The following is a 14,749-nucleotide window of genomic DNA, read 5'->3' as shown; positions in this document are numbered from 1 at the left end:
TAAATCAAAACATGGGCTACCTGCTTTTTGGTTTTCAGTAAGATTTTGTGAATTAAACAGGACTCCAAATAAGCACTGAAAACCAACAATAGTCTCAATTTCTTTAATATGCTGAAGAGCAACATAGACAATGGTTGCTGACAACAGCGATAAATAGTAACAACAGCTAGCCTGGCATATTGTTGAACATGGCCTGCTAACAATTCAGTCTGTCAGCCATCTCCATTTTGGGACAGTGACATTGGAAGCCTCGGGCATACCTACTTGGCAGAATGGCAGCCCTTATATAAATGCATGCGTCACTTGTGCCATTAAAATAAATCATTCAGTGTGCTTGTTGTTACAGTCAAACTGTAATGGTGAAGAGGCATTCAGCTTACTTCCATGGGAATCACTGCCAATTGTTAGGAGATAAAAGCTGGTGTGATTAATTCCACATTGCAAGCCGTGTGGACGGTCACTCTAAATTATTTCAATATCCTTTAAAGCTGGGTACACACATTCAAATATGACTTCATCATCAACGATAATGATACAATTCAGTGATATCATCCAGGGCGCCGGCGCCGCTGTCACCCCCCCCCCCCTCCCTCTCCACAGAAAAGCCTGTTCAGAAAACAGGGGGGATTGCCAACCACACGTGGGAGCGTGCATTGTTAGCGATATAGCGGGTTACACACTAGACGAGAAACATGATAATATTGTTCACGTTATCGCGCATATCGTTAAGATATATTGCATAGTGGGTATAAAGTTTCAGGGACAACCAGGAATACCAAATCTCTAGGTTACCAAGGTTTTGTCTTTGGAACATCTGTTCCCATAAGAGTTTAGTTATTAAGGGTGGCTGAAAAATCCGAAAAGTTAGAGGTTTGAAAAAACTTTTTAAAATATCAACCTCGTACCTCTTCCAACTTCTTTAGAACCACTACTGCCCCTCCATGCTTCGCAAATCCCTGCTAGTGCTAGTAAATACTGCTCTTGTCCGGTTAGGGTAGGGACACCAGTGCTGGGATGCATGGAGATAGGCCTCCTACTTCAATAATTGGGTTTAGCAAAAAGAATGAACAGAAATATAGAAGATTAGTCCCCAGCCTTGTGTATTGGGGGCAAAGAAGAAAGATTTAGATAATAAAGTTATCTATTGGAGGCGCAGAGGTTAGAGTGGCTGTACTATCAGTGAGGTCAATAAGAGACAAAGCTTTTTTCACTACAAAACTTAAAAACCAGCTGGTTCACTTAATACGGTACCGTATGGACTTACTTTCTCAGCCCCAACATGAATACATTTTAACCTCCCCCTTTTTTTAAAGGTTTTTTAGTGGCCACATTATTTTTAATATATATTAAATGATCCTTAATAGGTACTGGCAATGGTTTCTTTCTTTAACAGTATACTAGCACAGTCAAATCCTTCTTATTTTTGCGTATTGGGGGATCTAAAACAGTTCAAAAGCCAAATTGTGGCTGCATGGAGGTGGTGAAGCAGTGATTAACAAGTGCCTCGCTCCTCATTCATTTTGGGAGTGGAGCAAGGCATGCGGACTTATCTTCTCAAGTGTGGTCCCATACTGCAGGGCAGAGCGCTGGCTATTGGCACCAGTTGGATGTATGTATTGCAACAATCACAGCTGTCCATAAATTAGGTTGGGTGGGTATTTTTTATTCCTATACTTTAGAGGAGCTGGGTTATCTCCGACTCAGGAATTTCTATAAAAAAAATGCAAGAGTCTTTGCACTCCCATGTGTATTACTGAAACTGGATGCTTGTCAGGTTTCTGTCAGTGCTCCTGATCGGCCATGTTCCAACAATAGATGCTACTGTACAGTGTCAGTACACAGTTTGTGATAACAGGGAGCAGTAACTCGTACGGACTCTCCAAATGCAGAAATGAATGACTTCAAAGCAAATCTACTTTGGGTGTACCAGCTTCAATGAACCCAAGTAAGTTGGATATGGTGGGGGCTTTTAGCACACGTTATCAGAGTAAAAAAACAAACCACGTTGATTTACGGTTCATACACTGAATTATTGGTAGTGATTCATGAAAACTTTATTTAAAAAAAAAAAAGAGAGAGAGAAAAAATGCCAGTACTCTGTTAAATGAAGACCCAGTCCTGATTTAGAAATAATTAGGTTTGTACAAAGTTCTCCTTTTTGTTCCAATCATTCATGTATTAATAAACGTCAATGCTTGCCCACTCCTTAAGCCCATATGCAGATAGCACAAGGGTAAAATAACCATGAACTGTCCAATGATTCCCAGCATACTCTTCACAAACACAACGGTCTCCTCATCATCTGGCTTCCAACAGCACCAACCCTGGCTCCTCTTCTGCTTTAAGGCGCCACCCCATTCATACGTTATCCTCCACATGACTCACTAGTGCGCTGTGGTGGAACTTGATAAAAAACTAAAATGAGCATACCAGAAAATCTAAGATTTTACACCATTGCAAATCCCACCTAACAAAATAAAGTCACATGGACACCCTTGTGCAAACCACATATAAAAGGGTAGCTCTAACATTAGCACAATAATACCCAAGTCGTGGCAGAAATATTGTGGTTGTGTGCCACGTAACTGCAGCATAGCAAGCTGACACCACTCATCTCATCCCACCCACTGGATCCACCTGAACAAACCAACTGTTAAACATATGGGGGTTCCCCCTACAACATTTTGTTCCCTCAAATATTATATCCAGTATGTTGTATATTGAGATCATACAGGTGAGTATAGAAGAATTGTCCAAATAACATCTACTAGTCTTGAACAACAATATAACAGGACAAATGCACATTTATGTATACAGTACAAATATGTAGCCCAAAATATCTTCAGCAAGAAGGTGGTGTAAATATAAGAGACAGCGTCTAAATATTTTACTACAGTGACCCTTTGAACACGCCATGTGTCAGAGGGGTGCGACTGGACAGGGTGTGTTTGGAGTATAATTTTCCATCTTCAATCACAACATGCAAAAATGTAACACTTCATTGCACAAAAACAGAACGTCTACACCAGCCATTTAATTCCAGACATGGCCCATGAAGCCATTATTTTCAAGTTTATACACCGCATTGCAAAAGAAGCTGTCCATTCACATTACAAAAGAGACTTTCCTCCCATGTTCCCACGGAGCCTTTTGTAAAAGGATGTAGTCACAAGTGAAGAATGTGGATTGGATTCTGCCCGCAATCTAGAAAGTATGATCTAAGCCTAGAAATCGCGGCAGGTTTAGTTATCTATACAGTGCGGACACACATCCCAGTAGCTCCATGCTAACCAGCATACAGATGGAGAAGGGTCAGAAAACGTGGATGTTAAAAAGGAGTACCGTCAAAGGGTTAAATGTGGAAAAAAACAAATGTTTAAAACTTAAACAGGGGCTTACCTAGTGAACATCCATGGATGAAAACTCTCTCGATCCTTTTTTCAGTTGTCAGACACACCTCAGCTTATTTCCAGATAAACCAAAAACGCAGACTTTGGTCCAGCGTTACAAAATAAAAATAAGAAAAATTCATAAAGTGCTTTCACCGCAACACGAGGAACCAAAAAAAGTACACAATGGTAAAAAATGAAACGGATCAAAACAAGCTTCAAAGTTGAATAAATAAAAAATCGTTGTATTAAACATGAACAGCTTCCCCTGAAGAAAGCTGGAAAGAATAGATTGTTACACTGCAATCCTCTGAAAGCAAGAATGTATTTGCAGTGAATTCTTTTCCTGTGTCAGGAAGGCTGTGTCGTCACTGTTGTATTGGGCCTTTGAACTGTTGAGTGCTGGGGAAAACATTTGCCTGTTGGAAACGATTGCTAATGGAAGCATCCAGAGTAACTGTATGCATGTAGTAAGGGCCAATTAGAAGACACTGGCTTTCCTTTAAGACGTGTAACATGTGCGAGAGCTCCTTACGCCATATTCTCTGACTGTGAGTATAGCAGCTACTCTTCTCTTTCCCCAGGACATCCTGACTGTGCACAACAATGGTTACAGCCCTAATGCACAATATGAAAAGGTTTCTTGTTGTCTGTGTATATTTCATTTCCTATTAATAAGCAGTGGATTTGTTTTGTGCAGATGATGTTATTGAAAGAACAAAAAAGGACACGGATCAAGGCTTCGTTATATACTGAGAGGTGTATAGGCTGTTTGGGTAACTACAAAAAGACCTCACAGTCGTCCAAGCCTTAAGTCAGACCGTGGAGGAACATTAAATACACAAACCTGATCTACAAAGACAAAAAAAAAAAAGAGCGCTGGCAGCTTTAATTTGTCTGGGCAGTGCACCATGTAGAATGGGTACGTGCTATCATTTCACACAGATCTGTGTACACTGGAATAAATGTAAATAAAACGGAATTATAGTTCGTTTAACATGAAAACGGTTGTTCAATGACCTCCTCTATGCATCAGATTAACTCCTACTACCAAGTATTTATCGTAATTCGTGAACATTGTGTCACCAAAAGTGGAGGGGGAAGCTTTAGTGGTCATACAGCTGGGAATGTCACTTTTAAATGATGGACACCATAAGCTTATTACAAGATTATATAGAAGACACATCGGAGTGTCACAGGCACCTTTATATTCATTTGGATTCAGTTCTGCAATATACCTGCACTAAGAGCCTTATTCAGGGACTGACGCACTGTGGATTTGTAAGATGCAGAATGGTTTTGCCACTGTGCATGTATCTTCGTCACATTGCGCATGCCTCGCTATTAGTTTTACAATGGCGTCACAGCGAGGGTGTGTATGCAAAGCGATTTACAATAACGGACCATTTGGGGTTGGTAATTGGGGAGCAGCCACTCAAATGCATGCCTGCTGCAGCCATTTCAGGGGCGTATCACAGTTTTTGGCTGCAACCACAAACTAAATTACAGCAGCTACGGCACCTGACGATGTGATATAGGCTCACAGACAATATCTAGGTCAACCGTCAACATGCACAAAGTTAATACTGGAAAAAGGTAAAAACAAGCAAAATGTTGACACAGGAAAGGTCGACATAAGTTTTTCACTTGGGTGAATCAAGTTTTCACTTATCATGTGGACCCACAATTAGTATAACATGTCAGCTCACCATGCTGCACTTGGCACACTATATGCTCCCAATCGGAGACCACGTGGACGGTAAAGTAATAAGAAGTCAAAAAAACTTTAAAAACTCATGTTAAACTTTTCTTGTGTTGACCACGGTCATGTCAACCATATGTATGCTGACAATATGTTACTGACCTAGGCAGCCATCCCCATACCTTACTTCCAGCGGCCATGCTGCGCAATCATAGGGTCCCTCAGAAGGCAAATGTTTGATGGTTCTGTCTTTCTATGCAGTGACGGTTCTGTCTTTGGGGCAGATGTATTAAGCCTGGAGAAGAGATAAATGCAAGGGTGATAAAGAGAGATAAATGTCCAGCCAATCAGCTCCTTACAGACTTTTTTCAAACACAGCCTGTAACATGGCAGTTAGCAGGTGATTGGCTGGACGTTAATCTCTCTATCATCCTTGCATTTATCTCTTCTCCAGGCTTAATACATCTGCCCCTTTGTATGCATTGATGGTTCAGAAACACTGCCAGTGGGCATCTCAACACAAATCTCAGTGGCTACAACAATTGCATGTTTTGGCTGTAAGGTCACAGCTGTGGTGGCATTTGGGTGCATCTCTGAACCAGAAGAGTTATCTCCTATATTCTTTGCTTCAACTGAAACACTATTGGAGGAGGTGAACCATTTGTAACACCTCTGATTGGGCAGGGGGAAGAGACCATGTAAACAATTCATATTTCCTCACTCACATAATACTGAGCGGCACATTTCTATTACAGTAAGCAAACAGATCATCCTTCTGTGCTTCATTGTAACATGTAAGGACAACTTTATACTTCAACAACTTAATTCAGACAATCTGTGCTACAAAAATACAAGGGTGTCAAGTCAAGTAGTACAAAACACCTTGCTTGTACACGGATAACTTCACTGATAGGAGATCTGTGACCAGTGGAATGTGAGTTATGCGCCTGGGTACGTGACTAGCTGAAACCACTGTGCTCTATGCAGTCTCTTTCATAACTATGTCAAGTATGTCCTTTTTCTAAAGCAATCACCAAATGATAGTACTTGAGGTTTGCTTGGTCTTGCTCCAGTTGATGGTATGGATGCAAGTGCTTGGCGGTAATAAAGCTGACAACATGACTTAAGAAGAGAGCAGCTCAAAACTATTGAGACAACTGCAGAGGTTTCCTAATGATCTGTAGAATGAAAGGTTACATAGATTTTTTTTTCTGCACTGTGAATCTAGTTCCTCATATCTTGAAACAAGTTCAGGTACTGAAAAAGGAAGAGGAGGAAAAAAAAGCTGATTTTAGCAATACCCTTTTCACACCAAAAAACAAAATTACCGGGTTAAAGATTTTTAACCTGGGAATTTGTTGAAAAACAAGGATTTTTCCTTGGTATGAAAGGGTCAACACGGGTCTTAAATCCCGGCACTCCGGCCCTGCTCTTGACCAGGGTTGCAATCAAATGCCCTTAAAATAAAGTGACCAGGCCATCCTTTTCCAGTGACATCAACATGTTTCACATTTTCACTCAGGAGGACAATCCCCAGATGCCAGTATGAGGCTACAATACACTATACTACAATATTAATCACTTGTGATTCACAGGAGTAACAGCCAAGTGCAGTCGCAATGCACCGAGTATCACATACCTACCCAACTGTAAGTAAAAGGTAAGTGCAATCATCCCTAGTGAGAGGCAAACTGGCTGATTCCTCAGATCCACACATGAAGGTCAGACTTGTTTGAGACACTGCAAGTTTTTCTATTTTCTATGCAAGAAGATTTGCAGAAGCAAGAAATGATGAAAGAGTCCATTACAGAGGAATGAGGAATATACTAGGAAACCCCCGGAGAATATGCCGACCTGCAGATACTAATCCGATTCATCACCCTGGCATTTCACTACAATAATTATCCTTAAATCTCCAACTGTCCTATATCGAAACTTGCTACTTTACTGCAAGTGGGATACTGTACGGTCACTAAGTCGACATGCATTGGGTAGACCACTGAAGGTCGATAGGCCTTAGGATGACACAAGCATTATGTCGACAATGGGAAGGTTGCTAGTCAAAAAATCGACACGAGCTTTTACTTTATTGGTCCTTGTGTACTATCAGGGAGCCCAATTTTCCTACGTACGCCGGGGCAAAGATCTCGCGATGATACTTATTAAATTTCACGGCACCCCTGCCCATGGATCGCATTCGAAGCAAATCGCATTAGATTTTATCGCGTGCAATCGCATGCAAATAGCATGCGATCGCATGCGATTTTATTGCGTGCGATGCCATGCAATGCGATTTAGCACACCCCCACTATCCATGTCACCCCAAAGTGTGGCGAGCGAAGTCGATTTTATAAAGTATCCGTGGCGAGCCCCGCGAGGGACGTGGATTACTTTACATGTATTCCGCATCCCCTCACTGCGCTCGCCACACTTTAGAAAATCAACTCCATGCCAACGTGGATAGTAGGGGTATGAAAAAGGTCGAGGACGCGTTCCACGTGCGCTCGCCACGCTTCGTGGTCACATGGATAGTGGGGGTGTGCTAAATCGCATCGACGTGGATAGTGGGGGTGTGCTAAATCGCAAGCGATTTGCATGCGATCCGTGGACAGGGGTGCAGTGAAAAATTAACTAGTACCATCGCATCGAACGCAAATTGCATGCGTTGCGATCTCACTACGCAGAATAGGGCACTAAGCTAATTGCTTAGTGGGCGCCCTGATAATACACAAGTACCAATTTATTTATTTTTTAAGTCGACAGGTGGTATTTTATGCCCTACCATCCACTACGGCGTGGCGGGAGAATAGAATAGTGCCCAAAGCATGGCGAGTGCAGCAAGTCATGCAGTACACTTAGGCGGTGTCCAAGTCGACACTCAGGACAAAACCGTGAAAAACACATGTTGACCTTTTGACTGTCAACCTGGTCAGTGTCAACCTATTTTAGGTGTCAACCTAAGGATTGTCGACCTTTAGTGATAAACCCAATGCCCCATACTCCTGCAAGTGTAAGAATACATTTATACTAATATAATGAATCTATTTACCAATTCGGATGGTTTTGTATGCTTTCATCTACATCTTCCATAAAGAACCTGGCCCACTGCAGACAGTGGGGAAAAAAGCAACTGTGGAGACCAAAATGAACTGCTTATTATATAAATTATGTAGACAAAAATGAATGAATACACTCACAGAATCAAAATGGTGCGCTGCTGTATTAGACATTCATTACCATTATTCATTATTTATATCACACAAAAATTCTGCGGTGCTTTATCAGAGAATACTTTAAGAATTCACATCAATCCCTGCCCCAGTGGAGCTTACAATCTATATTCCCACATGTACACACACACAGACAGACAGACATTATAGGGTTACGTTTGTTGGGAGCCTTAGGTCGACACCTGAGAAAGGTCAACATGGCTAATGTCAACAGGGTCAGAAGGTTGATGCAAGCATTAGCTCGACAAAGATAACATGTATATTTGTGCCTAGCGATCCCCCCTGGCACTTCACATATTTAAAAACACATACTTGGAGGTGGGAGTAGAAAAAAAATAAAAATAAAAAAAAAACACCACCACCCACCACTGGGCTGTCAAGACCTACTTCTTCACCAAATCCAGCCAAGTCTCACGTCTACCCCTTCTGTGTCACCCCTGTTTGTCTGCCCATCCACTTTAAACTGTAACCTCATGGGCCATTCCTTCTTTTACTTAAACCATCTCCATCCTTCCAATGATAGCATCAAATCCCTTGGTTTTACGCCACCCTAACACTTATTTCAATAATAGGGATATGTTTATATACCCTGTATTTGTACTATACGGTCTTGAACTGTAAATCACCATTTTGTTTACTTGTTCAGGAACTCTGGAACTGGGCATTGCGGATCCATTGTGGCGCTATATAAATAAATGATTATAATAATAATAAATAAAAAAATGTTATTCGTGCATTACAGATCAGAAGCTCTCACCTTTCACTTTAGCGATCACTGTTCCAGCTGCACCCAGGATATCCACAGAATTAAGAGTTTGGTGCTTGCTGATCACGCCTTTTAGGACACGCAGCAATTCCCCCAGACGTTCATGAACAACATGGTGTAAGCTGTCTTGGTTTTCTGAAAAGGAACAGAAATTCCACATGAATAACACTCAGTCCAAGTAATAACCAGAACAGACATTTGGATTAAACGTTGATATAGGACAATGTAAAGCTTAAGGTGAAACAGAGATAGGTTGTTGATTATTTTTTCCTTAGTCAGAAGCGCAGCTTATTTAAAACATACAAAAAAAACCCAGCCGCAGGAGAATAAACTTCTTGTTACTACCTCTTACTTTGCAGCCATCTGAATCAATGCCAGAATACCCTGTGCTGAGGAATCCTAACAAGACTGAAAAAGAAACATCTGTGGGTGGATATTTGGTGTTAGCATAAGCTCATATGAAACTCTATAAACTCTGTGTAAAGCACTGCCAAGTAAGTAGCAGTAACCAAGTATTTCTTTGTCCACATTTGGCCAAATAGAATGTCAATGTAGCTAGGTAGCCACACACATTAAGGACTGCGCCACCGACTCCACCGGCACTCCTGTACTGCCAACAGAACCACCCCTCACCCCACCCACCACTGAGGAGAACACTTGAATTCCTGCACTGCCGACACCAAACTGTGTGCACCAAGCGCACACCTGCACTGCCGACACAGCCGGCTCCCCTGCACTGCCCACACCGCACCTCCGTAAGTGTGCTATTGGTGTACCCAACCCATACTGTATCCTACCTGCACTGTATCCAATCACAGTACATTCCGCCCACTCTACATCCCACACCGAATACAAACTACACTGTATCTGTCTATCTAATTTGCATTGTATTCAAACTGCACTATGGGCCAGATTCTCTAAGCTTCAAAAGTGATAAAATGGAGAGTGGTAAACAGCCAGCCAATCAGCTCCTACCTGCCATGTCACAGACTGTGTTTGAAAAATGTTAGGTAGGAGCTGATTGGTTGGTTGGTTGGTTGGTTATCACTCTCCATTTTATCACTTTTGAAGCTTAGAGAATCTAGCCCTAAATCTTAAACTTTATACAACCTGTATTACGCACTGTTATCGACCCATACTGTATCCAACCCGCACTGCATCCCAAACTATATCTAACCTATCTAATATGCACTGTATCAAAACCTCACAGCATCCTGTACTGTATCCAGCCTGCACTATATCCATACTACACTATGGGCCAAATGTACTAAGCTTGAATAGTGACAAAATGGATATTGATAAACCTGGTGTTTATGCTAGGCTATTTTAGCAAAATGTGCCCTGCTAGAATAGCCTGTTGTCTGTCCAAGTTGGTGCGCACAGGGGAAGCCCAGTGCCACCTAAGATGCCTGGCACTTCCCTGGCAGTGACTTTGGCGTGGCCAGGACTGCCCCCAATGATGACTGTGGCGGGTCCGGTTCACTTCTTTAATGAGGTCGGTGGCTGGGCCCACCCTTATGGCAGTGTCAAAATCCGGGCCCACCCACTATGGTGACGTTGGCGGCCCAGGCCCACCTCCAGTTGTGCAGTTGGTGGCCTAAGTCCAACCCCAACGGTGAAGTGAACAGCGCGGCCCACCCCCTTCATGCTACCCCAGTACAGCCCTCACCTAACCTGGTCAGATCCTATAAAGAACACTATAACTTGTCAGCTGGCCGCATGTAGAGCAGATCTCGGCTGGCTAGCGCATACTCTCAGAGAAAGGTTGGACAACCATATGTGCACCCAGGGTAGTCATTGGACGATTTAGTTTGGTAACCAGGGAGATATCACCAGTAATATTATCATTTATTTCCCAGTTGGAAATTTCCATTGGCCCCTGCCCACTTGTGGGGCTACCAAGTAGCCTTGTTCGCCCAATTGGGGTTATTAAAACTGCTCCACAGACTAACAGCAGCATATATACCGTTGGAATAAAATGGGCAAATCTATATCATAGTCTGTTGGGACCAACAGCATTAATAAATTAAAAGAAACGAGATTTACTTTTAACCCTACAGTATACTTGAATTCTCTATGGACACTATAAAGCAGATATGGAAGTTATTTATATAAACCCAGGATGGAAGCAATTATAGATTTATAATCTAGAATATATAGGTCTAGTGTCCGTGTGTCTGCGAAACACTGGCATCTGTTGGCAGCATCTACTAGCTTTGGAATAATTTGCTTTGCGCTTACTAGTACTATTACAATTATATGTGTATTTTTTATATGTATAGGATCTCTACCTGTCTATACAAACTGCATCCTGATTTTTGTAATGTAATGAATGTATAAAATTACAACACGTGTTGTGCACCTAGTTATGTCCTTTGCATTTTCAAATACTAAAAAAAGATACTGGCACTTGGCATAGAAGGCTTATTTAAATTAGGTGTGAACACAGACACCTGATCTCTGCTGCTAATTATTATTTTTTCTATGATAATTTGTTTTGTTTTTATACAAAGGGCTTTCTGAAAAACTATTAGTTTTTCCATTATCATGACAGCATGATGATCACCAGCTGGCCACAATCAACCAGAGGGGGCCACCAAAAGCAAGGGACGGCCCCCAACCAGAGGGGGCTGCCGAGAGAAAGGGGAAGCCCCCAACCAGAGGGGGCTGCTGAGAAAAAGGGGAAGCCCCCAACCAGAGGTGGAAACCGAGAGAAAGAGGCAGTCCCCAACCAGAGCGGGCTGCTCAAAGCCAGGGGCGGGATGCAGGAAGCAAGAGGAAGCCCCCCAACCTGAAGGGGCTGCAGGAAGCAAGAGGAAGCCCCCAACCAGAGGGGGCTGCAGGAAGCAAGAGGCAGCCCCCAACCAGAGGGGGTCACCAAAAGGAAGAGGCGGCCCCTAATGTTTATATAATTAAACAAAATATAGAATATTCAAAGAATCCTGTCCCTCTATGTCTTACTATGAATATTTGAAATACAATTGGAGAGAATATATAGAAATGCCTTGATGGAGACTGTGTGGGCTAGAAGTCTCAGCATGCCTTAGGAACCTAGGCCAAGGTAGGTGGAGTGTTTGAGTGCCACAGAAACCAGTAGCAGGTGCAGAATTATAAATATTTGGGATGCAGTGAAACTCCATAATATATGGTGTCTTCACACTGATGGTGATGGTGAGGACAGCGGTGGTGTATTGGTAAATGTTCCATGAGGATAGAGTTTGAGAAAAATAGTTCCAGCATGCCTAGCCATAGTTTTGCTATTAGGGATTGCTAAAACTGTTGCAATGAATGCTGTGATGTGTATTTTCACAACAGCTGAAGAGCCACACGTTGCCCATGTCTTTACTAGACCAGGGGTTGTCAAACTCGGTCCTTGGAACCCCACACAGTTCATGTTTTCCAGGTCACCCGGCAGGTGCACAGGGACATTAATTGCTCATTGACAAATGTTAAAAGATCCACAGGTGGAGCTAATTATTTATATAAAGAACAGCCAGCGTTTGCCTGGCGCACAGTGCGCACAATAAACATTCAGTCCAGCCAGCGCGCATGTAGAATCGTCAAACTGAAAAATATATTTTTTCTAAGCACAAAACACAATAGAGTGCAATAAAAATCACACTGAATACACACAGCCCTAAAAGGACAATATGACCACGTTATCTGCACCCCACTGATAAGTTGGATTATAAAAACAAAGTGGAGTGTGCGGAATCAATCTGATATCCAGCATATCGAAGGAAAGTTCAGGAAAATTGGTTGGTGTGTATCACTAACACAACCCAAGCATAACATATCTGCACAGTTAAATCAGTGCTTTATGTCCAGATATCAACTTATTTAAATCACAGTGCAGTAAGAACTACAGGCATATTAAAAGAAATAATAGCCAGATATAATATAATCGGTCTGAGCAAGAATACCTGTCAGGCAACTGACTAATAAAAACAATAAAGTTTTTTCTTCTCGCTTTTGAATAGAGAGGAGGTAGGAGACAGTATCACATATAAAATCCAAAGAGCCTCTACATCACGATCTTTTTTAAACCACAATTTCTAATCTTTATTCACTTCTATTGTTCTAAATTGAGAAACAGTAATTAGGATACCACTTCTCTTTTAATGTATATTGAATAAAAGTTAATTTTTACACATGTCTATTATCAGTTGGACGCCTTAATCAAATTATCTGCAGTGTGCACCCCCCCCCAATCTCTACTGTTCCCTTCCCCTTTTTTGTATATCTAAAATTTAGAGAAGGGTAGCACCACCACTCTTGTTGAGAATAAAATAATTGAAATCAAATCAATAATCTGAAAGAGAAAGCAGATATAGCCTATTAAAGGCGACCAAAAGGATATCAGTGCGGAACCTATTCCCCTCTCCCCTTTTCCCTAAAATTTTTTTGACTGAGCTAATTATTTCACTTGTGAGTCCGTGAGGAGACCAGCAAAACATGCACTGTGTGGGGTCCCGAGGACAGAGTTTAAGAACCTGTGCACTAGACTATATGTCATTCAATCTAGCTGATCGGGCCACCATATTGGATACACTGTGTATATATGTCGCTGGGTCAGTAGTTCGCATTATTCATACAATAAATATGGATGTGCAAATTGTTTCTTGGTGAAAAGCAAGTGAAAAAAAACTTGCCTGGCTGTCCCACTGGGATTTATAATGGTGTTTCATAAACTCCACCTACCATATGGATTATCTCTTGTTTTTTCCCAACGTAGAATAAACATTGATTTTGTACAATCTAGTGTTCCCGCCAAGATCTTTTCACAGGGTGCTGCACCCTGCCCGTATTATAGACTCCTGTATACATGCTGACGGCTGGTGAGCTCTATGCTTACAGTGGCTGTCTGCTCTTCCAGGTGCCCCCACCCAGTGTCGCCCTCCTATGTGCAATCCAATACAGTCAGTGCGGAGTAGTCGCCTTACTGCCAACCCGGACACAGGACACCGCGCCAGTGCCACCACCTATCCAGGCCAGAGAGGGACAGAAGCAGAAGAGGGAGCAGAGGACTCACAGGCTGGAGTCTGAGCAGAGGAGCTTGCGGTCAGTGGCAGAACAATGGAGCCACAGACCCTGCAGTGGCTTGGGGAGCCAGCGCTGGCAGGGTCTGCAGGGTGCTCTCCATGCTTCTCTGCTACGGGGCTACTGGCTGCCACAGCCTACGTCTGTCAACCTGTATGACAGGCAGCAGCAGCTGCGCCAGCAACATGAATCAAAGTACTCGGCAGCATGGCTTTCCCCCATCAGCTTTGCTCTCCCCATCTGCTAGCCAGCTAATCCTAACCAGCAGAGGTATTAACATGCACACACTCCTGCTACGGTCAGCCGAGAGAGGCGGCAGCCCCACACATTGCGGACAGGACATGCATACTACTAGTGGTGCTGCTGGGAGCATACAGGAGATTATGGCTAATGCTGCTTTCTCTCCACCGCTGGAGCTGCATCATGCAATGTGATGTACATCAGGGGGATAAATCTGACTAGATTGGGTATTTTTTCCCATTTATTCTGGGAGGTCTCATTATTGTTACAAGTGATTAGCATCTCCTCCTGCCCTTTCCCCACCAGGGTCACCTGACTGATACCCATATCCCTTCCTTTGACCTTCCTCACCCGTGGCCTCCTCAACTCATCCTACAGTCTA

At 42.6% G+C, this 14,749-nt stretch overlaps 1 protein-coding gene across 3 annotated transcripts in view; it reads right to left on the bottom strand.

Annotated features, from left to right (window-relative positions):
• ARHGAP29 (Rho GTPase activating protein 29) overlaps window positions 1–14,749 on the bottom strand; it is a 113,806-nt gene that overhangs the window by 47,627 nt on the left and 51,430 nt on the right. For 2 of the 3 annotated variants that reach the window (XM_083157069.1, XM_083157068.1), the window contains exon 3: window positions 9,079–9,222. In XM_083157069.1, coding sequence (XP_083013195.1) covers window positions 9,079–9,222 — 144 coding nt within the window. Of the gene's footprint in view, window positions 1–3,399; window positions 3,648–9,078; window positions 9,223–14,749 lie in introns of those variants that run through there. The other variant, XM_083157070.1, reaches the window with a different exon arrangement.

The sequence above is a fragment of the Crinia signifera genome, chromosome 8 (genome assembly GCF_055691185.1).
Source record: "Crinia signifera chromosome 8, ASM5569118v1, whole genome shotgun sequence".
Lineage (NCBI taxonomy): Eukaryota > Metazoa > Chordata > Amphibia > Anura > Myobatrachidae > Crinia > Crinia signifera.
Note: the sequence above shows the minus strand (reverse complement) of the source record. Positions and strands in the feature narration are given on the sequence as shown.